We start from the raw sequence: 25,869 nt of genomic DNA on the forward strand, positions 1-25,869 counted from the left end.
TAATTGAGGCATTTCATATATGGACATGCTATGAGGAGTTGGATGCTACAATCACATGAAAAGTGATATAAGCATATCACAGTTCAACTTTGTTAGGGATGGCCATACGTGCTACCAGATTTCTTGCAAATTATAATTACTAAACGTGGACAACAATTTTGGTGCATCCAGGGATAAGTGCTATTTTGCTATGTCTATTGTGTATATTTTTCAAGAGATGAAATTATGTGTATTGTGTATATTTTTGATGAGATGAAATTATGTATATTGTGTAACTAGAATACTATTTAGAATTGATTTGTTTATTGAGAATAGTGAATGTTGTGTAATATTTTTTTATTCTTCCTAAAGCTATGAAAGTTGTCAGTAATAGAGGGAGGAAGATTTATGCTGAAGTGTCTTCTAGTTTGTAGCAAGAGGACTACAATGATTGTTGAATGGATCCTGTTTGACATCAACATAGAGATTATTATTACTCTTGTAGAGTTTATGATTTTTGTTTATATAACTGGAAATAATGTACTTATTGTATCAATATTTCTTATATGATAGATTGGTCTTAATCTCTCTTGGTTGCAGGATGCAACAAGATAGGGAATATAGCTCCAAAGGGATATGTTGAGTCTTAGAGGGAGATTCTAGCTTCAAAAGGAGGCATCATAATTAACAGGGAGTACTTATGGAATCCCCATCACTCTCATAGATGCTTGTGATGCTTGTGGTATTTATAAAATTTGAGACTTAAATAGAATCAAGTCATAGTTTGTTATTGTCTATTTTATTCTTGTGTGAATAAATGAGATTGTAAGATCAGTTATGATAACTCTTTCACTATGCGATAGTGAACATCATGTTGAGAGAGTCCATGATGTAGAACCTTTTATCTTCTTGATTTATTCATGTTATATATTATACATAACATACAATAAATTTCTATAATCAATGAGTTTGTATAATTTGTTCTCTATTTGACGGCACGTTTGAATTTTTTTATCAACATTTCAAATCACACCGTGGAGAGACCCAAATGATCAAACCATAGACATTTGCATTTTATCTATCAATTCCACAAAACATTTAAAAATAGATAATAATTTTTAAAAATAAAAGATATTAAGATTTGAAGATATATATACATTCTTCTCCTTCAGATTATAAATGATTTTATTTGAAAGTTTATAAAATTAACTTTTCTCATTTAAAATTAAATGCCATTATCATAGATTATTCAATGATATTTTCTTCATAATTATTAACTTTATAAATCAATTGACTTAATTAAACAAAATTTATTTTATTACTATACTTAAAAAAATTATAACAATATGAGTAACATAAATATTTGAAAATACAATATAAACATATTAGGTAATACAGTAAAAAAGTTTACGTAAATGAGATGACAGACGTATTGTGGGGACAATGAAGTGACTAGCATATTAACTGACATGGCAGAATGTGTCAGAAATGCATGGGGGCATGGGAAACAGACGGAAGGCCCACTGACAGAAAAGCTAAATGGCACGGTGCAAATAAGTTGCATTGTAGCTGGTGCCCGGTACACACATGGTGATGTTGTGGGAAGGACACACTCGACACATTTCATAATAATGTCAACAACAAAAAGGTAAGTAATGAATGATGCTAAATTTTGGGTTATTAAATCATTGTAAAGATATTATAACATAAGTTAATTAAAATAATATAAGATTAAAGGAGTAATCTCTTCTCCTTGAAATTAGGTTAAAAGGAATAAATATTTAAATTAAGGCAATTACTAAAGTAAGGATAATAATTCAAAAGAAAATAATAAAATAATGAGATCTCAAGATTATGTTAAATCAGTAAGAACTAGGTGGATAGGAGGGTAGGGTTGAGTCCTAAAACAAGAGAGGTAAATTTTGGCTCTTGAGTTTAGGTTTATCAAGCCATGGGACCCTACCACAATGTTCGAGTATTGAACTATGGTATAGCATCTAGGCACAGTGAGGGATGGGAAGCACCCATTTGAAAGTCGAGGACCAAGGTCTTGTCAAGTCTTTAATGTGGTTTACTTGTCCAATCCTTGGGTGACCTAGCCTACACATGCAATGTAGTAGATATGATATGAGTATATACATTAATGAAGGATTATTTTGATTAAAGAATGAAATGATAAAATTCTAAATTGATTCTTTGGGAAACAATAAAACAATATTATAGTAGGGACATTACATAATTTATTTCATCTTCATGTTCACTCTACTCAATTTACGTCTTACAAGATCCTGAGATTGGAATCAACCAACAATTCTCTTGTATTCACAATCGCACTATGGATGATGATGCAACTATAGTCATCTTTTCATGTCTTATTGTATACTAACCTATTCCTGTGGACACAATAAATTTGTTCGATAAATTCATTATGGTGAATTAGGGCACAACTCAATGCAACAATATTTTTTATGCATATCCTATCAAGCCACTAAGATGCACACATTTGAGTGGGGTATGAAACATTTATGTATATCCTATCCTACAGCAAATATTTGAGTTGTGTTTGAAACACGCATGGTTTTTAATAAGACCTCATTTCTTTGAGGTATTTTGTCAAACATATAAAATGCCTCAACTATGCTTCCACATTTTGCATTCATGTCTACCAAGTGTAGTTGCAACCACAACATTAAAAGAATTTTTGCTATCCTTCATACTTTTATTCACATCTACTCTCTATTGCAGAGCTTTGATTTCAACATAGGCTATGAGCATGAATAGAAACCCGTTCATTGTGTTTGGTAGGAAGGATTCCACTCTCCCACTTTTGTAATACATGTTTATTACTAGAGCATTCCCATTTATAATTTCTCATGTAAAATCCCTTCCACTATGGTTTGATGGATGCTAAGACCCTCTTCCAAAGCTCCCATTTTGTCAAAGGTAAACAAGAAGCTACAAAGATTGTTGAATTTGGCTTCCTAACAACCAATTGCATATGCTTGAAAGTTTCTAAAGTATTTTCAATGGTCCTATCATCTATATATTTTGTAATCAATATTCTGGGAGATAACATATCTTAGAGGACATACCTTGTTCTTGCATCAACATTTTGCACACACATCTACCAAGGTATATCCAATTGCAACAACCCCTTTCCTTTATGTTGTGATGGATATCCACACCCTTTCACATAACTCTCATTTTTGGCATAGGTGAGAAGTATGCTAGCAAAGATTGTTGAATATCCACTAGAATTTCCTTGATCGCCAAATACATGTGAAGCTTAAACATTTGATGACTTTATTATGAAAGTTACAAGTGTTGTGTATAATCCATGTGTGTAGACTATGCACTTAGGATCAGGACATGGCAATAGAAAATGGAAGATGCACCAATCCTATTGAGCACAATGAAATTGTTATCACAGAAATTGGCTTGACATCTATTGAATGGTATAGACTCTATGAAAGTGACATTAGGGTTGTAGGGGACAATATTGTTACAAACTGTCATGCAACTATCAAAGACCTTAGTCAAGTGTGCAAAGATGCACAAATCATTGAAAGTCACAATACTGGAGTGGTGCAAGAGTCTATGTACACATTGCAATCAACATATAGTGTATTGGAAGCCTATTATGAAACATTGTGATAGATACAATATGCACAATTGTACAAAGTGAGGTAACAATCAGAGCGAGAAATGTGAGATAACCCCCAAAATGCCCACAAATGATAAAAAGTGGACGGACTCACACACAACACTGGAGCATGTGCAAACCCTCACAACAATAGACTCGTACAAGCTTCCAATTATCAACACTTTTTACGAGTGCCTCCATATATATGTATGCAGGCAAACACGTCATCTAATTGAGTATACACATGATACAAGGATACCTCAACCACAAGAGGAAAAAAGGAACTTAAGAATCCAAGAACAAAAAACTAGATATTTTGCATTGTGGGAATCTCTTGGACTATTCATAATGGTACACAATCTAATGCCTCATCATACAGATAAGTCTAATTGTTAGCATAGAATTCCATTGACATTACCATTACACCTTAGTAGGTGCAAGCGCTCATTATATAGAATTTGATAGCAACAAAAAGTATTGTTAGTAATAAACTTATGTATAATGTTTGATATTTTTCTGTCCGGTGTTGGTATATACATTGGTACTATCTTTTGTTTTAAAAAAAAATCAGTTGATTGTTGTTGAGCACCTTTGTGGACTGATCTTATGATAGCTATTGTCTGTGCTACAAATTTTATTTGATCTTTGTACTTTTGGCCCTAAATCTCTTATATAAAAAAATGGAAAGTATTAGCTATTGCTGGACTTTTTCAATTACCAATGATGGAAAGTATTAGCTATTGCTGGACTTTTTCAATTGCCAATGATTCTACATGCGAACTCTTTGGTACTTTTTATTTGACAATCTACTCATATTCATTGAAAAGGTTATGTTAGTTAGACTCCATTGAAATTAATATATGGCACTTTGTGGGACTTGGACGATATAAATAATTCTCTATTAAACATGGGATTAAATATATAGTTTTCCTTGTGATACCTAGGAAGATACATAAATAATTAAATTGATGCATTTAGAAATGCAATCAACTTGTAGGTGCCACACTTTCTTAAATAATGGTCTTCAAACTCTACACTTAAAATCAGCAAGGATGATATTCAATAAAAGATACATTTTTTCTTCTATTGTGATATTTTTCAAAATTTTGACTAGAGAGCATAAAAACATTTATATTACAAATTAATTGTCTTTTACATGTATTTGTAATATAGGTGAAACTAGTCACAACAACCCTCATCTATTTTACAAATGGTCAATAATAAGTATATTTAGACAATTTATATTGTAAAGCTCAATAAAAGACTTGATCTCCTAAAAATTGCAATTTGTCTTCAACTTCTTTTCAAAATAGTAGTCAAATTATGCCAAACAATTGAAACAAGTTGAAAAAATAAAATATCACTTAATAATATATTCCATATCCCCAAAAAGGAGTTCAACAGTATTGGTTTGAGCTGCCTCAACCTTATCATATCTCCAATCAACTCATTAATAACTCTTGTTAGATAAGACCTTTCGTAATACCTCTAAATTGTTGTGAATACAATCTAAATAGCTTTTCCTTCATTGATAAATTTATTTTTCTTTCCAAATGCTTGGAAAACATGGAAACAATTAATACTGCAGCAGTGATTTCCAGTAAGACCTTTAATTTAATTCACATTTGAAGTGCAGTTCATCCATACATAGATGTTTGCAACAATGAAACTTGAGTCTATATCAACGTAGTCTCAACAGTACTATGAAAATGTGCAATAGAAAACTGATAAATATCAACGAAGACTAACAAGAATATCTAGTTTTTCTTTTTAATTAAGCAAATTGTAGAAGACTTGTGGCTTTCTCTGTTCTTGGTAGAAGAATCCCTGGAAACAAACATCAAATATGTTCATATCAAATATAGTTCGCCTCAAATGCTACTCTACATGAATAGCATTACAATGCTAAATCTACAACTAAAAACAAAGAGAATCCTTGATGTAAAATGAGTTTCTATGTTGATTTATTTTCTAATGGAATGTGAATGAATTGAATTAAAAGTGAGTAGATTAAAAAAATAAAATATACTTGAAATACATGTGCAAAATCTACAACTAAAAACAAAGAGAATCCTTTACGTAAAATGAGTTTCTCTGTTGATTTTTTTCTAAAGGAATATGAATGAATCAAATTAAAAGTGCGCAGATTAAAAAAAAAAGTATACTTGAAAAACATGTGCAAGAAAAAGCGTTTAACATGAGTTTGTGTCATTTGAACATATCGCGCAATGCTTAGTGCAGGGATTATTATCTAGAGAACATATACATCAATTTATTTAGAAAACTCAAAAACTATACACTCAAAATGTTGAGTTCATGTAAACAAGCTAAATTATAGAGATTACTGGAAGAAAAAAAAACCTAAGCAGCACCATTAAAGTTGTTCTTTGCCCTTTAAGAGGTGCAATATTTGAGCAGTGGAGTTTTAACTTCAGCCATGCATATTAATGTCAATGTTAGCACATTATGTATATGCCCTTGTTGGGCTATAAATCTTGTAAATAGGGAATGTTTGAGGATGGCCCCACTTTGTCATTCAACCTAATGGGTCAGGTTTAGCCCAGAACTCATGAGCTAAAATAAATAAATAACAAGTATATGTAGAGGAGAGGAGCCAATATACGCATGGGGTCCATTACATGTCCCATCAATGCACCTTAAACATGACTTGGTGTACACCTATTGGTCGTATCAGTTTTTGGGACTATTTTTGACACTGTCCATAAAATGCTTTCCTGTCTAGCATCATATTTGACCATTTTGACTCGAAATTTTGTTCTTAAATAGGTGACTTTACAAGTAAACTGCTATAAACAATTAACAGTAATTTGAAATTTCCACATAGGATTTTGAGCATTGCAAAGTTAGGGCAAGCATGTATTGGCTCCTCTCTCCAATACTTTAACAAAAAGTATACATGTACTTATTTGCGGCCATGGTTGACTAAAGCAGATAGTATCTGTGTCCACAATAGAAAAAGGTTGTGAAGGACTTCACAAAGAGAATGGAAATCTGAGAAAAATTGTGTTTTCTCCATTTTTCTTGAAAAAAGGCACACCAGGTTTGTTTCAAACCAAACTTATCCTCAATGTCTATGATGAATTTGTTCAGTAATCCTACCCCTTTAACAACAATACAGGGTCAAGAATAATCATGACTTTCCAACATGTCCCAAAAATGTCAAATATGGGTCATGAACAAACCTTAAATTGAATATGCATAAGGTCGTACATCAATTATATTTTACCTATTGAGTCAGGGTTTGGAGAATGTTGCATCAATTCCTCATTCAGTTGAATAGGAGAATTGAAGAACAATTGAACAATTGTTAAATCTGGTGTAACACAGGGACTTCTCCCCCTCCCCCCTTCACACACACATAAAACCCCCACACACTCAAGTCAAGGACTTGGAATTCCCAAGTTCCCCATGCACTCAGGTCAGGAACTTGGCTTTCCTGTAAAGTTTACTATTACACACAAACTACATATGCATATTTATGTATGTATAGACATGGTTTGACACTTGTTTTGATATCATGTTAATGTAGTCATCTTTATGATATTTTTATATTCATGTGGCCTCATGTTGCAATTTTGCAATGTTCAAGTATTTGGTATCATAGCTTATTAGTTCTTATACTATTATACATCATTTTATAACCAGCATTTCACATACTATATGTATAGTATATTTATATTACAACACCCCCAAGCCCTCACACCCTGACATCGCCCCCCTATTGTCCCCAGATTGAAGCTGTTTTTCCCCCATCCCAACATCTTGATGTCCCCAATGCTCGTGTTACACTGGTTAAATCTATATAGCAATCAATCAATGTAATTGTGTTAGCATTTTGGTTTGTCATTTTTGGGCCACAATCAGAACAAGGTGTTTCGAGGTAAAACCTCTCTTCTGAAACTCCTTTTATTCTTTAAAAAATCCTATTAACTACTAAAGTTGATTTCAGGTTTTTACTATAATTAAAAAAGCTGAACACTATTTTTTGAATTTCTGTGATAGGATTGAAGTAAAACAAGATTTCATTTCAACATACAAAGGATTTTTCTAATTTCCAAAATAAAAGTTACATGCATGAATTCCTGAAATTAGATTTATATTGTAATCCATTTTAGTACACAAGGTAGAAATCAGATCCCACTGAAACTGATTGCTCAAATAAAATGGATAACAAGATTTTGTGAGTTAAATATTGAAAGCCAAAGTAATGAGCAAAGAAGATTCAAAATGTGATAATTTCAGCACAAAACCCTTTAATCAGTACCAACTTTTATCTAACTTGCAAAACTTCCACACCAAACTTGGATCCAAAACTTGACTAATGAAAAGTTGCATAGTACATAACAAAGTTTTAAAAAAAATTAGAATTCCAATGCCATTCATAATCATTTTACAATTATTGCTTGGATACACAATTTATTGAAAAATGAAAGAAGACTTAAAAACACTCAAGTTGCATGCAAATATATCTTTCCTCCAAAAATAAATGTCTAAGACCAGCCTGATCTCATAAAACAATTGCGCATTTTGCCGTCACTTAACCTTTTTTCCTTAATCTCATTGGATTATTCATCATTTATTTGATTATTAAGATGTCTCCACTTTCTACAAATATTTTTTTTAAGGATAATGAAAATGTTATTAATGCCCTTGTTGATAAGCAAGCAATCCACACACCAGTCATCTTTTCCTTGTGGAAACCATTAGATGCAATCCAACTTCCTTAATTATTCTGTCAAATTCTTCTAATACTACATATATCATTTTCTCTTATGTTGTCATCATAATTCAAGCATGGTATAGACATGTTCAATATTGACTTCAACATCATAAGTTTCATAATATTGTCAATGTTGAAATTAAAAATCTTTCTTAATTGAAAGATATGGTCCTTTTTATCACATTTAAGAAAACCTACCTTGATCTACTCCTTAGTGTCTACAATGGACATATTGTGAAAATATGACCAGAAATGACTGTTGGTGGTTGCATTATCCAACATTTGATGCTTCAAATCCTTGATTGAGCTCCTTGCTAACCTTGATTTATTTAGAATTATGCAGGATTCATCAATGATGCATAGCTCTTGTTCATATAGTTTATTAAGCCAGACTGTAACAAATAAATTCCGCGGTGCATGGTGCCTTTTCTTTAGCTGAATCAAAATCTCTACCTAGGCTTCCACCAAATCCACTTGCCTTGTCACCACTCTTGGCCAAATTCCTAACCATGTGGATTGTTTTGACTTAGGACTCATGCTCATCATGAAGATGTCCGCATGGCACACATTCATCCCATGAATCTGCTGGCCCCACGAATTTGTAGTCTGACAGTGGTCATTAGAGGATAACATGTGTTGTTTTTGACAGTCTAAAGCCCCCTTCTATGACCTACCAATTTTGGTGTTCTTCCAAGCTTGCTTTATCTTCCTAAGTTGCTCCATTTTTGGTCCTCTTCACTTCTCTCACATCCTTTGGGCTGCTTTCTTGCTTCTCATTCATTCACAAAAGCTTCTAACTACTGATTTTCTCTATGTATTATTCACTGACTCACGCCTGTCACCATTAATTGAAGCTTTGTCTCTCCAAAGCACTCACACTTGCCTTCTTCCTTGTGACCTTCAACTCCTTCGCATTGACTGAGAGTTCTTTCCATGTTGCATCCATTCATTTTGATTAGTATTACTTCTTTTCTCATTTTTTTACACTCTTGTTATTGTGATATTGTGATATTTGTCGAGGTGGAAACACCAAAATGGTGATATGACCTCAACAGGCCTCTAAATCATAGCCCCCAAAAAAATTCCTTGATTGTCTCTTTACAAAGCTTATAGAAAGAGGAATTGAGAGCTCATCTAGTATGTTGAGTTATTATTTCTGATATTTCTCCCTAATAAAACCTTGTGTAGCTCTGAAAAATTAGACTTGGTCCATCTCATCTTTCCCAAGGACAAAATTGGTCTTGTAGAAGACTAGTTTCAGGAGTGAATATACAATGGCCGGTATTCGTTGGACATATCTTACAGGTATTTCATAATACATTTATAGTTTGGTTTTTTGAGTGCTACTCGAGTTTGAAAAGTTTTTTGAGACTTGTGTGTAGGTTTGGAGAGAATAATAGAATAGTGAGCTAGAGGCTTTCATTGACGATTGATTGTGAGAATATTTCTTCTTTTGTTGTCCTCATTAAATTTTTAATTGGTCTACTTCACCATACTCGTTGTCTTCATTTTATTTAGCATTCTAATGAAAATTTTCTGCAAATTTTGAACTTGAATCAGACGTAGATTGTACCTTTATTATGCTTGTTGTAGATAATCTTCAATGTTCAGTCTTGTTTAAATGAAGAAATATAATTCTGGAATTGCTTTTAATTTTTGCAAGTTGTCCTAAGGCAGTGTTGATTAAGGAGCAGACTTCTATGTTTTGTGTGTCTTTAAACCTTCAACAACACCCTACCTAAATACCATACCAAAGGGGCATTTCCCTAGAAGGGACATGACCCTATCTAGGTTGGCCTAGAATGTCTCCTTAAGATCGCTGCCTAGTCAAAGTAAATAACATGTAAACAAACTTAACTAAAACTTGTTAACATACTTAATTACTAGAAGGGACGTCAATCATGTCTAGAAGGAACAATATATATCCTAGGCATTTCATAAGGTATTTTAACAATGCCAAGGTCTGTGCGATCTGCACATTCAGACCAGTATGTGATTAGAGTTATAGTTTTGACACTCCCTCTTAACTTGACACTCATACTAGGAGATAACATATCTAGCATCATCAATTACGATGAATAAGCATAGAATGATACTTTATATCTATCTAAATCTTTTTCTTAGCATGTGGTATTATTGAACACATAATACAATGTCATATTACTAAACCTGTGATACGACATATCATTGATACTAGTAATACTAGTATTGCAAAAAATACAATACAAGATAAATTTGGAGAATAATTAAATCCTTCATTTATCCAAGTTGTGACTTATAGGTACTGGTATTCCTATATCACAACATGATCCTAAGTTAAGATCTACCAAAACACAAGATAAACTCCAAAGAACAATAAAATTCTTCTTTTATCCAAGTTGTGACTTATAGACATAGCAATGTCTACATCACAATGTGATCTTGAACTCATCCAGATCTTACATAGAAACTCTGTTGTTTAGCACATTATTTAAGAGATCATCATCTCTCATAATGCCTTTTATACTAGTACTCATTATCTTAGAGATCATCACCTCTTAAATAATGAATACAAATGGTGGAGCCCATAACAATCAATAGCTTGACAATAAATTATTTTATTAATAATTTAAAGAATACAAAATTTTATAATTCAACCATACCAAGTCTTTTCCTGAAGTGATCTATCTTCACTTGAGAGAGAGGTTTGGTAAGTATATCTGCTATCTGATTTGCAATACAAATGTATTCTAGTTTTATAGTATTCATGTCTACCATATCTCTAACATAATGGTAAGGAATTTCAATATGCTTGGACCTATCATGGAAAAATGGATTTACAGGAAGCTTGATGGCACTCTGATTATCACAATGAATAATTGTAGGATTCATGGCTTGACCAAATAATCCCACAAGTAACTTTTTAAGTCAAACTGCTTTCCGAGAGGTCGTCGTTGCTGCAATGTATTCGGCTTCTGTGGAACTCTGTGTTACTAAAGACTGCTTTCTACATATCCATGATATCATTGTTGATCCTAAACTGAAACAACATCCTGAAGTACTTTTTCTATCCTTAACACTTCCACCCCAATCTGAGTCTATGAATCCACGTAAATCTAAGTCAACTATCTCATATTTGAGCCCAAGGTTAAGAGTGTCTTTTAAGCATCTCATAATGTATTTGACTGCAACTAGGTGAATCTTCTTTGGCTCACACATAAACTGACTTAAGGCATTAACAGCATAGAAAATATCAAGTCTTGTATTTACCAAGTAGATAGAGGACCCAATCATCTGTTTGTAGGAAGTAGAATCTATGGAAGGTGATTCTGCTACTGCTTCTTTAAGTTTATGTAGATTAGTCTCCATTGGAGAAGACATAGACTTGCAATTCCACATTCTAAATCTCTTCAAGATAACTAGTGTATACTTCCCTTGATTAAGTATAAATTCTTGTCGTACTTCCAATCCTAGGAAGTAATGAAGGAGTCTCAAATCTTTCATCTCGAATTCTCTGATTAGATCTTCCATGCATTGATCCATGAGATAATCATCACCTATTATTAGTAAATCATCAACATACAATATCGAAATGACCATATCATCTTTATCTCTTTTATAATATAGATTTGGATTGGCTTCATTTTTGGAGAATCCAAAGCCAGTGAGATACTTATCAATTCTTTCATACCAAGCCCTTGGAGCTTGTTTAAGCCCATTAGGAGCTTTCTTGAGTCTGCAAACAAAAACTTTAGGATCATGAGTTTCAAATCCTTCAGGTTGTTCCAAATATACCTCTTTTGTAATCTTTCCATTCAGGAATGTTGTTTTTACATCCATCTAATGTACTTTCCATCCCTTTGATGTTGCAATTGTTAGGACTGCTCTTACAGAGGTGTATCAAACAACATGAGCAAAGGTTTCTTCATAATCAATCCCTTCTTTCTGAGAGAATCCCCTGGATATAAATTTGGCTTTATATTTTTCAATGCTATTGTCAACAGCATGCTTTATTTTAAATATCCACTTGAAATAGACAACATATTTTTCTTCAGGTCTAGGAACAATTTCCCAAACATCTTTTTTCATAATGGATTGGTATTCTTCCATCATAGCACCCTTCCAAGATGTATGTTTAATAGCATCTGAAACATTGGTTGGTTTTGATTTAGACAAATCATTCATTTTTGTTATATAACTAGAAAATTTTTGGGGTCTTTTGCTTTCTCTGATTGTTTCGGATGGTGCAGCAAAGTCTTGTGCTTCCTCTACTATCTTAATGGCCCAAAGTGGTCTTTTCTTAAAATTTTGAGTTTCTTCAAGATTAAGATTTTGAATTTCATCTTCAATTTCTTCAATGTTCTCCCTCTGAGACTCAAATTCAATATTTCTTATAGAACAAGGTAAGGGAGAAGGTTCTTCAGAACTTAGGACTCTTTTGAATGCCAAATCTTCTTCAAAAATTACATCCCTACTAAGTTCAATATTTTTCTGACTAGGTATGAAAATCCTATATGCTTTAGATGTTTCACTATACCCTACAAAAATACCTTTCCTCCCTGAGGGTTCTAACTTAGTTCTCTTTTCTTTTGAATCATGTATATATACTGGGCACCCAAAAATCTTAAGATGACTTATATTGGGTTTAACCTTAGTAAAGACTTCTTCAGGAGATTTATCTCTAAGGTAGGAGTGAGGACTCTGTTTTGAATATAAACAGCAGTACAAGAGGCTTTTACCCAAAGATAATATTCTAGATTTTGATCAAATATCATAACTCTTGCAACTTTTATAATTGTTCTATTCTTCCTTTCTGCTACCCCGTTTTGTTGCAGGTTATAAGGAACAATATACTCCCTCTTAATTCTTGTTTGTTTACAAAACCTTTTAAACAAATTTGAGGTGTATTCCCCTCCATTATCAATCCTAAGAGTTTTAATTTTGTCCTAATAAGTTTTTAGTTAAGGTTTTAAATTCTTTAAATCTCTTTAGGATTTTTTCTAATTCTTTTCATTTTAAGAAGTAAATCCAAGTTTCCCTAGAGAAGTCATCTATATAAAAGTATATAGTACCAAAATCCTCCAAGAGAAGGAACAGACATAGGTCCACATAAATCTAAGTGGATTAATTCCAAAACATTGTTAGTTTTTTTAGTGCTATCATGAAAGGGACTTTTAGTGTTCTTACCCAAAGTGCATCCTTTGCATATGCTTGAGTGATCTTTATTCAGTTTAGGGAAACCAGTAACCATCTTCTCCATAGTTGATAAGGTTTTGAAATTTAGATGTACTAACCATAGATGGAACACTTGCTAAGAACTCGGCAAGTTAAAACACTCCCCGAGTTAAAACACTCCCCGAGATTTTAAGCTCAGCGAGCTTTTCCCGATTTAACTCGCAGGAACAAAAACATGCCAGACTTGCAAAAAATTGTCAATTAATCGTCGATTACTCGACGAGTAATCGACGAGTTTTTCATTAAAACTTGCGGTTCATGTAACCCATGTGCTGTGATGGCATAATAGGGGAAAAAACACATTTCTTGCATTGTTTATTGCATTTGTGTTCTCTAGAGCCTTAAGGTGTGGAAAGAAGAAGGTTTGGAGGCATTCTTAGTTGATTGCAAGTGATTCAAGGTAGATTTGAGTGGATTTTAGAGGATTCTAACCGATTTTAGAAGACAAATCTCTTTCCAAGTATGTTCCTTTTATCATTGTTGAAAAACTTTTTATAGTTTTAACAAATGTTCTACTGTTTTTGTTGTTGTTTGTAAATGAATTCAAAACATTTAAAAGCATTTTAACTCTATGTTTGAATCATTTGCAAGCCATTTAGCTCTACGTTTCACAAATTTTTTTGAAGAATATGTAAGATTTTCTAAAAACAAACCCTAGTTGTTCTAAGTTCTAACTTTGTTTATTTCTTTTTCTATAAATTGTGTAGGGCAGTGGTCAAGCATTAAAAAAATTACAAATCTGCAAGAAGAGTGGCCACAAACACCATGCCCATCTAGATATATAGGTACTCGGCCTAAAAAAGGCATGGCAATATGCCTATGAAGCTCCAAAAGATGTTGGGAAGGTTATATGCATTCCATGTGAGAGACTTATTTTTGGAGGCATAAACCGCTTCAAATACCACCTTGCAAGCATAAAGAAACATAATTGAAATCCTTGTCTCAAAGTAACTAAAGAAGAAAAAAGATTCATCAATGTCCTAATTGCAGTTGTTGAAGAGAAAAAATTGAATAGGGAGAGGGCGAAATTAGCTATGAGGGCAGCCATTGCTGAATCTCAAGGAGCTCCTTTTGATATGCAAGAAGAAGAAGCACTTGAGAACATACAAGGATCTCTTCGTGGCCAACGGATCCGCAAACAAAATGCCTCTTTTTCCAGTTCCACTTCTTCTACATTTCCTAATTCTTCATCACCACCTGCATCAAGGATAGGGAGTTATTTTGTGCCCAAGAACACAGCTGGATCACAGCCATCATTAGAGGGCACTAGATGGTTCAAGGAGGTGCATGAGCAAACTAATATTGCAATAGCTGATTTTTGGTTTTTCAACAATATCTCAATGTATGCGGCTGATAGTCCCTGTTGGTTGAAGTTGGTGAATGCAATGTCAATATCAAGCAAAAGGTGCAAGCCGCTTACTCACAAGGATTTGAGTGGAAGGTTAGTATTTTACTATTTAGTAACTATAAATAATTGTGATTCACTTCAGTTCATTGTTATATTTTAAATCTTAATTGTTATTTCCTATTTTTTACTAGCACTTTGTTACACCTAAATTTTGTAGGTTGCTTGACCATGCGGTTGGTAGAGCAAGAGTATTGATAGAAGACCAAAAGAAAGAGTGGAAGAAATATGGTTGCACCATTTTCTCTGATCGATGGACAAATGGAAGAAGTAGAACCATTATTAATTTCTTGGTTTCTTGCAAAGATGATGTGGTGTTTTGGAAATCTATTGACACCTCCAACAAAGTGAAAAATGCACACACGTTGGCTTTAATGTTGGAGAATGTTGTCATGGAGGTGGGAGTAGAGAATATGGCACAAATCATCATAGATAATGTAGCAGCATATGTGGCAGCCGGTAAATTTAATTTTTTATGTTCAATAGGAATCATGAATGTAATGCTATGGTATTATTCAATTTAGATGTTTTACTAATCTTTTAGGTAGAATCCTCTAAGAGAGGCATCCAACACTTTTTTGGTCACCTTGTGCAACACGTCCTTGACCTTCTTTTGGAGGACATAGGAAAACTTGATTTGGTGAGTCCAGTTATGGGAGATGCTAGGCGAGTCACCAAATATATCTATAATCACCCAGGGGTTCTCAGTTTGATGAGAAAGACCACTAAAGGCAAATATTCAATGAGACCCGCTATGACAAGGTTTGCAACGGTGTTCTTGATATTGAAAAGTATTCTCGACCACATATTTGCTCTAAAACAAATGTTTGTGTGTGTTGATTGGTTTGCTTCATCTTACTCAAAGAAGACTGCCCGAAGGAGAAGCTGTGGCACAGATAGTCTTTGATGATAGTTTTTTTGCAAAGGCTAAGGAGATTGTGGAGGTAAGTTCAAGAATCAAAACATTATATTTTTAGTTGATTCAAGTTTCATTATTAATTCATAACTTACTATGTTATTAACTAATTTGTATTTTTCAAATTTCAAATGTAGATGTCTATGCCCGTGTTTAGAGTCTTGCGCATATGTGATGGGCAAAAATCCCCAATGGGAGGTCTTTATGAGGCTATGGATAAGGCCAACGAGGCTATTAGAAATTACGATCATGTGGACAGATTCAGATTTGACCCCATTTGGGAAATAATTGATAGGAGATGGAACAATATGCTTCACCAACCCATTCATGCAACAGGCTATTTCTTCAACCCCAAATTCAGGTATTATGATTGTCCTTGAAGTTGAGATTTTATTTTACTTTACTTTTTAAGGTTGTGTAGTTAGACTTGATATCATTTTCTATTTGTTTTAGGGTTGATGATTCCTACTCAGATCCTAATGGAGAGGTCATGGAAGGTCTCTCTAAATGCATTGAGAGAATGATATCCAATGAAGCAGAGAGAGACCTTGTTGTGACCAAACAACAAGTCTATGTGGAATAGAGGGGTAATTTGTTCTCTTCTATGCTAGCAAAGAAAGTAAGATCTACTCAAGCACCAGGTAAAAGCGTCAAACTTTAAAACTTTTGTAAATTGATAAGTTGTGTTTTCTAATTATCTTTTTTCATTGCTTTATAACTTTTTATATTTTGTTTTGCAGATGCTTGGTGGGCAAGTTGGGTGGAAATACCCCCAATTTAAAGAATTTTGCTCTCAGAGTCCTATGCCAACCTTGTAGCTCATCCCATTGTGAGCGCAATTGGAGCTTATTTGAGTCCATCCACACAAAGAAAAGAACCAGAATGACTCAAAAACGGCTTAATGACCTTGTTTATGTGCACTATAATCTTAAGTTGCACATAAAAAGGGCACAAAGTTCAGCACTACCTGGTCCACTTGATCTAGAAGAGATAGATCCTTATTCTCATTGGACAACACAGGAGCCAAGTCCATTGTTTTTACCAGATGAGATTGTTGATTTGGAGAAGCAAACCATGGAGGGGGATGCTGGATCAGATTTTCATGTCACAATGGATGACATTGAGGAAAAGGACAATGATGATTCAAGCTCAGAGGATGAGGCATTACCAGTGCCAAATATAGGAGGAGGTACATCCTCTTCTAAGACACCGAGCCAATCAATAGGGATGTCGAGCAAGGAGGCACAACCACAAACTTCATAGTCATGCAGTGCACGCCCTACCCAAGTGTGGGGCCCTTCTTCGAGGCCTAGACCCCCTTGCTTTTCTGCTAGTAGTAGTGCAGCTGGTAAGAGGAAGATGTAATTGTATTGAATCTTGATGTATTTAACTTTAGTATTTACTTCTAGTTTGACAGATTGAAACTATTTACTATTTTTTCTTCTCGCCATGAGCATTCTGCATGAGAATGCAATTTTATAGCGACTATGCATTTATATATATAAACTCTGCTTGTTTCTTTTGTGTTCTCTTTAATTAACTTATTAGATGCATCTTCTCATTAAATTTTGCAAAAAAATGTATTTTAAATTAAATTTCAGCCGTTTTTTTAGGTTCTCAAGTTTTTTTTTAAAATCACCGAGTTTTTCCTAATTAAACTTTTAGGGTGGTCCTAACCTTCTGTGCCATAATTGGTTTATATCAGCAGCTTCATGAATTAAGGCTTGAATAGGTCGACTAGGTTTTGAATTTAATCCATACAAACACCCTTTTCTTTGACCAATCAATTTTGCTTTCTTGAATGAGGAGTTCTTAGCCAAGGTTATGACTTTACCGTCCATGAATGCAACATTATGTCCATCATCTTCAAGTGTTGTAACCAAGATTAGATTCCTTTTTATTGCTGATACATAGAGTACTTTTTTGAGAAGAAGAGAACTACCTGACTTTAGTTTCAAGGTGCAATTTCCAATTCCTTTGACGGAATGTGTTCAATTATCACCAATGGTGACTTTTCCATTAACCTTTTCTTATATAGAGTCTAGTGCTTCTTTGTATCCTGTAATATGTCGAGATGATCCACTATCAATCACCCATGCTTTACTTGACACTTCATTTGATAGTGCCGAATACAATACATGATTCTCGGGATCATAGTTATCTTTTTCCCTAGTAATGTTTGTACAATTCACTTGTTTAGAATTCTTAGGGCAATTAGATCTGTAGTGTCCAAACTTTTCACAGTTGAAGCATTTTATTTTGGATAGATCTTTCTTAGGTTTGTCATTCTTTTGATTACCCCTTCTCTTCTTGTAATGCTTCTTCTTGCCTTTATAGGAATTTGTATTAAGAACATGAAGTTCTTCATCTTCCGTTTTCAATTTCCCTCCTCTCTTAAGTTTTATGGATTCTTCCTGAAGACAATCTCCCTTAAGTCTATTGAAGTCAGGAAGATTATCTCTGGCAATTACTCCTTGTGCGCATGTTTCCCATGAATTTGGTAATCCATCTATAGCCATCAGTGTTAGTTCTGTGTCATTAATGATGGTTCCTATACTTGCTAGTTCATCTCTTAGGTTGGCAACCCTTAGGAAGTAAGAATTCATCGATCCTCCCTTCTTTATTTGTATGTGATTTAGTTGCCTCTTTAGTGCGAGAACTCTAGTTGCATTGTTAACCTCATATGCATTTAGTAATGCATTCATCATATCAAATGTTGTTTGATATTTCGTTGGCATACTGTACCATTTTTCACTCCATCTAATATGATCTGAATGGCTTTCCTCTTTCCTTTACTTCAGATAGTTTTATGAGGTTCAACAGTAGGTTGTCTGGATGTTGAATCAACAAAATTGTTTTACATCATTTTCTTCAAGAATCATCATGATTCTTAATTTTCAATCGTCAAAGTGTTCTTTCCCATGAAACCTATCCTTGGGTCTGATTGTGTATGTGATTGAAGATAGGAGAATGATGCTAGATATCAAGTCTAATTATTTAATTTGCAGAGCTTAGGTTTGACTACCAGAGCTCAGATACCATGTAAAGTTTCTACAAATTCTGAACTTGAATCAGACTTAGATTGTACCTTTATTATGTTTGTTGTAGATAATCTTCAATGTTCAGTCTTGTTTTAGTGAAGAAATATAATTCTGGAATAGCTTTTAATTTCTGCAAGTTGTCTTAGGGTAGTGTTGATTAAGGAGCAGACTTCTATGTTTTGTGTGTCCTTAAACCTTCCACAACACCCTACCTAAATACCACACCAAAGGGGCATGTCCCTATCTAGGTCGGCCTAGAATGTCTCCTCAAGATTGTCGCAGTCAAGGTAAATAACATGTAAACAAACTTAGTTGAAACTAGTTAAGGTTAACATACTTAATTACTAGAAGGGACTCTGATCATCTCTAGAAGGAACAATGTATATTCTAGGCATTTCGTAAGTTATTTTAACAATGCCAAGGTATGTGGGATCTGCACATTCAGACCAGTATGTGATTAGAGTTATAGTTTTAACATCTAATTGTCTAGTTGTCCTTGTACCTTTTTGGTATAGTCTGTGTATTTCATTCGTATAGGTTATGTATACACTGTGCTATCAACCTAGACTCGCACATGGGACCTGGATAAAGAATGTGCCAAACTTGGTGATCTTGGCACGTCTCTAAATCTTATCCCCAAAGAAATGACTAGTGTGTTGCTTTTGAAAGAATAACAAATAATTGAGTTGGATGCTTCTATCAAAAGTCATTTGTCAGAATATTTCTTCCTCCTTTGTCTGCATTCCATAGTATATTGGCTTGTTTTATATTTCCTATTGTCATTTTTATTTCATTTATTATTTTGTCTACATGTCTAATCAACCTTGTACCGTTCTAGTTTAGTCTTTGTATCTTGCTCAAACGAGACATGCATAATGTGTTGTCATCCTTAATTTGCAGTACCACCTGTGACCTTACATTCACATCTGCATCTTGGACTAAGAGTATACAAAGTCTACTAGTCAGTCTTGATGACCTGCTAATTTGATTTATTTTTCAGTAAAATGTTTGTATCACTTCACATCTCTTAGTCTCTAGTATTTTCAAATTATCCGCATATAGTTAAACTATTTCTTCAAGTTTATTCTTCCTAGCTTACCAAAGCACTAGTTAATTGAGGTAGCGTTGGGCTATTTGCCTCTTCGGATAATATCCTCTCAAGAGCAACAAATACCTTTCTCTACATCTTGGTGAACCTGACGTGAAACAACCATTTCAATTTCGCAAGTTCCTCCTACATCGAGTAATTGTCCATACTTCAACATGGTCAACATCTCTCCAATCTCGCCTTTGAGCAAAAGGATTAAAAATATGGACATGACATGCACATCTCTAGCCTCACCATATTGCGTTGAGCCCTCACATATAGTCAACTATTTCTTCAAGTTTAATCTTCCTAGCTTACCAAAGTGCTAGTTAATTGAGGTTGCATTGGGCTATTTGCCTCTTGGGATAATATCCTCTCAAGAACAACAAATACCTTTCTCTACATTTTGGTGAATCTGACATGAAACAATGATTTCAATTTTGCAAATTCCTCCTACATCAAGTAATTGTCCATACTTCAACATGGTCAACATCTCTCCAATCTCACCTTTAGGCTAGAGGATTAAAAATATGGACATAACATACACACCTCTAGTCTCACCATATTGAGTTGAGCCCTCTCTTATGTACATCCTTGCTGAGGTCAATGGTAATGTTGTTAGAGGCGTTATGGTTGATCCTACATACAAAATCATTGTTATTAGAGAAGAGGCCCTCTTTATAAATGGATTATATCGAGTGAGATATGACAAGCGTTGGGCTACCATTTGCACGCATAATGGTCTTTCCATCCACCCTATGGAATCTATCACCTTAAAAGTCCTTGTGCAGCCAAGGAAAATTGCAACCATGTTTGTTATCATTCCCAAGTCAGATTTCTTTAGTGTGAAGCCAAGTGTTCTGTGGCTAGTTTCTATGGGATTAACCCCCTCAGTCATTCATAAGTGTTTGAAGTTCTCTTATGAGGGCAATGTGTACACTATCCAAGATACTAGGTACCAAGTCATGTGAATGCTTTCCCCTTATTCACTTCTAGCCTTCTTGTGTGAGGCCCTTGCCTCCCCATGAGAATCTACTATATAAGGCATATCCAAAAAATAAAACCACGAAATTAACAAATAAATCAATTCGACTTGTAGCACCTTTACCTACTCCTACTTCATAGCGTGTTTCAACTTTCACCCTCTTTGTTTTAGGAGTTAAGCATGTTCCCTAGTATAGCCCTCCATGTTGCCAAGGGCTGTGCAGTCTCCAATGTTGTCTTTTGTTTTCACATCTATGCTTGCCACAAACAAGGGACAGGCATTCGAGTTGCTGAAATCTAAGGCCCATCCTTCTTTTGAGTTGCCTATCCTTGCAAACATCCCTCACCCTACAATTTATGGCAAGGGTAAGTAGTCACTACGTGCTCACTCCTCTCCTTTGGTACTTATTTCTCAACCTTCAAGGGTACCTACAATTACTCTAATTGCTCCAAGTCCAAAATAAGGAAAATCATTTGTGGCTTAGTCTGCAATTACACTTCAATAGCACCTCCCAATTTCTTTCTTGGCTCTAGCTGCTAGTGAGATGCCTGAGCCTGCTTTAGCAGTTATCACTCTTTAGGCTCGCCCCCTCCCCCTATGATCAAGATTAGGAGGATGATAATATGATCATGGAAAAGCATTGAGAGAGTCCCTATTCTTATCATTAGATTAGAGCATGCATGTTTGTGTTTCCCACTGCTTGTTCTTCATATGTTGTGCTCTCCTAAAGGACCCAAGTTACTCTATAGGTACTTGGTTGCGAGGGATTTATCCATCCTACACTTCCTCTTTTTGTTTCATATTTCTTCTATTTGTTGTATCTTGCTTCTCAACATTCAAGGACAATGCAAAGTGTTGGCGTCATTTAGGCCTTCTTCTATGTAGACTTAAATTTCTATTTTATTTTTGTCTTCATTGCTCTTGTTCAAATCTAGAAACTTTACAACCATGATGAGTAACTCATCTATAGCTATACACCTTACCTAGTTTCACTACTATTGATTCTTCTAGCATTGAACAATCATATCCCCATATCCCATATGTGTTTTTGTTGATGTTGTAGTAATTATGTGCAATGATTAGTTGCAAGGTGGCATTCCATCAAAATATTTCATTATGTTGACATGTCATAGCATATCTTTCCTTATAAGGACTTGTGTTCCTCTATCGTGCAACACATTATATTGTGATGTAGGGCTGTCACATCTCCATTATCATAGATCTACATTTAAAATCTTATTTCATCTATTGCCCTTGTGGGTGCTAAACCACAATCATATTTTATATGTTGCCTTTGTTGGAGGCCAAACCACTACCCAAATCAAATCAAGCATGCATCTGGCTGTCCTACAACATGATTTATAGCAGCAATGTATTGCCCTATTGTATGGCTATCTAGCATAACAAAACTTGCTACCCATACTAGTGCAATCTTTAAATTTCAATGATTACTATCTCACAGTTTTGATGTGATGCCAATTGTTTTAAAAAAATTGTATCTAAATTTTTAATTTTCTCTTGTTCACCTAACATATTGTCATGACACAGCTTGGTGCTATCTTATGAAGCTTGGGTCTCTTCCTTTGGGACAACTCCACACGGATAGGGATTCAGCTTTCCCTTCATATCTCAGTATCATATTTTCTAACTCTTTTCTCTCTCTACTTTAATTTGCATCTCACATATGATATAGTCGCTGAAGTGAGAGCAACATGTAACGTCATAAATTCCACCTTGTGCAACTCCACATTTCATACACCTTCACTTTAGCTGAATCAAAGTCTCCACCTAAGTTTCCACCTCATCCACTTGTCTTGTCCCTTCTATCCAAATTCCTCACCATGTTGATTGTTCTGACTCAAGAGATATGCTCGGTGCAAAGACAACCACCTGGCATGTACACATAGCACAAGTCTGCAGTTCAAAGGTGGTCATTGAAGCATTGCACCTGTTGTTTTTGGCAGTGTAACACACCCTGTCACAATCCACTGACGTTGAAATTCTTACAAGCTTTCTTTATATTCGTCATTTTCTCCATTTTTTATCTTCGCTGCTCTCACATCCTCTTGACTGCTTTCTTGTATCTTTGTCATTCACACAGCTCCTTGCTACTTGTTTTATTTGTGTATCATTCATCAGCTCATCATGATTGCTATCCTTAGAGCTCCATCCCTCTGAAGCACTCACACTTGCCTTCTTTCCAGCAAGCTCAAACTTCTTAGCATCGAAGGGGAGTACTTTTCACCTTGCATGCATTTGTTTTAATTATCTTTGACATAGCACAACATTAGTATTGCTTCTTTTATCATTTATCTACAATTTTTTTATCAAACATCTATCCATCTTGGGTATTTGTGGAGGTGGAAACACCATAAAGGTGGTCTGATCTTGATAGGCCTCTAAATCACAGCCCCAACATTTTTTTCGTGAGAATATTTCTTCTTCCTTCCTCTTCAATGTTCATTAAATAGTATGTTGGTTTGTCTTATATTCTGTATTGTTGTCTTTATTTCATTCAGCATTCTGTCTAAGTGACTGATTGGCCTGGTACCTTTTTTTCTGGTCTTTGTACTTTGTCCATAGGGGACACATGAATGCCGCAATACCACTCTAAATCTGCATTGTTGTCGAAGACTCATGTGTGCATCTGAGGCAGACAATGTGCAGAGCCTACCAGCCAGTCTTGGGGGCCAGCTCTTTCAGTTTCTGTAGTTAAACCATTTTTATCACCTTGTATCTCTCAGCCTTTTAGAATTTTCAGTTTATACTCTTATCGTAAATGTTTTCTTCTCAGCTTTATCTTCCTAGTCATGAGTGCTAGTTAATTGAGGTAGCATTGAGCTATTTGCCCCTTGGGATTCTATCATCTCAAAGGCGGTGAATCCCCTTCTCAACACAGACTTTTTGTGACTTTTGCTACCATCAAATATCTGATATAGGCCTTTATTGCTTCCTTATCCTCATCATCTTTCTTGAATCATTCTTTTATTGTGCCTACGAAAATTGTAGTATATGTAAGTGTCCAATAAAATTTTGCTCCAATATCCACCAACAAAAGTAAAATTCACCAGCATCAACTAATTTTTTTCATCTTCTCATTTAAAAGGGATTACTCTTTCTGCATTCCTGAGCCTTGTTTGATTCTTGGGGGTTTTCCTAGAGGGTTCTTGAGTGAGCATAGAGATCACATTCCAACTCAGATAAAGCAGAAATTGAATATATTTATCCTATTATACTGGTCACTGAACCCTTGAGCATATTCATTTGATATGTTAGGAGTAAGTAGATTTTTTTTCATCTTCTCATTTAAAAAGAATTACTCTTTCTGCATTCCTGAGCCTTGTCTGCTTCTTGGGGTTTTTCCTAGAGGGTTATTGAGTGAGCACAGAGATCACATTAAAAATCAGATTTAAAGCAGAAATTGCATATATTTATCCTATTATACAGCTAACTGAACCCTTGGGCATATTCACTTGATATGTTAGGACTAAGTGGATTTCAAAGTCCCACTTCCAACCATCTATTATAATGAAGTGTGCTATTTTTTGGTGTTTTAAAACAACACAGTTTCAAATTACCCCAATGAGAACAAGGTACATCTAGGGGCAGCTACTTCCCATCTTCAACATACACTTTCAGACACCGGACCAACTATAAGGCCAAACCCTTCTTCTACTTCAGGCTTTGCAAAACCTAGGTGGATGTACCTCAAATTCACTTATATAGTACCAGTGCTAAAACATACACTTGAATCTTGATAAAGCAGATAAAAACCCTAAATCTTCTAACACTTATGTAGAGATCTCAAACATGAAATAGCTAATAACATGGCCAAAGAAATTGCTAAGCTAAGTGATGACATCCTTTTCAGTTCTTCAACATTAAAGGGAAAAACATTTGATTAATGATGTTGATTTCAGCAAAACATGTCATGAACAATATAACGCTCTAATCCTTCAAAATGATCAGTGCCTTATCTATTGGGCAGTCACACAAAATCCTTAACACACATCCCTGAAAGTCATTGACATATCCCATACATCAGGACTTCCTAATCTATCTATCCACCTTGTGAATCAGACATCTGCATCTTTCTAAATCTCATACTCGACCTATCCCTTCATGAGATCTGCAATCCTATGATGATAAATCAAGCATTTACATAACTCCTTGAGTCATAAGCAAAATAAACCAACATATACAACCAATAGATTTCAACTAAGTTTCATACACTTTGTCTACAAAACACAAAAGATCACAAACAACATGAATTGGAGACAAGATATCAGAATAAAGACTAACTCGCTGCTGCATTTTCATTCATTTCTTTGAAACAAATACAATAGGATGCATGAAAATGAAATGTAAAATAGCCTAACAGATCAGAACCATTTGTATGCTTATTTCTTGTTGTTCATTACAAGAGAAATTGCTGAAGAAAATGGTATCACTATCCTGAAACATATCAAAAACTAGAACCTATGGTCTCATAGTGAAAACTGCCAACCCTTACAATGGATGAGAAAGAGAAAGATATAGACCAGGAAAGAATTCTTGGATCTACTCTGCAACCGCCATGTGTCCACTTGGAAAACTTCTCCAAGAAATTAAAAACATCTATCTAATCTCTCCCAACAACTGGCAAATCAAATCCTCACTCATTTTGCTTCCAAAGTTGACAATATCTTCAGCACTTGATGGAAAATATAACTAATTTGGCAGGAAACAAGAATTACCAAATTTTCCACCAAATATACATCCAATTGCTAATTAGAAACCAAATACTTCAACTAGGATCAAAATATCACATACTGGAGCAATTAAACATGCCAAGTGTCACCACAACTAACATTTGCAA

The 25,869-nt window shown here is 34.6% G+C and overlaps 1 protein-coding gene across 1 annotated transcript in view; it reads right to left on the reverse strand.

Annotated features, from left to right (window-relative positions):
* Positions 1–4,966: 4,966 nt before the first annotated feature.
* LOC149549891 (fatty acid amide hydrolase-like) overlaps positions 4,967–25,869 on the reverse strand; it is a 129,582-nt gene continuing 108,679 nt past the window's right edge. Inside the window, exon 20 of the mRNA XM_089794977.1 lies at positions 4,967–5,449. Coding sequence (XP_089651103.1) covers positions 5,393–5,449 — 57 coding nt within the window. The 3' untranslated portion in view covers positions 4,967–5,392. The remainder of the gene's footprint in view (positions 5,450–25,869) is intronic.

The sequence above is a fragment of the Cupressus sempervirens genome, chromosome 7 (assembly GCF_028749045.1).
Source record: "Cupressus sempervirens isolate cs-2001-9-10 chromosome 7, ASM2874904v1, whole genome shotgun sequence".
In the NCBI taxonomy this organism is placed as follows: domain Eukaryota; kingdom Viridiplantae; phylum Streptophyta; class Pinopsida; order Cupressales; family Cupressaceae; genus Cupressus; species Cupressus sempervirens.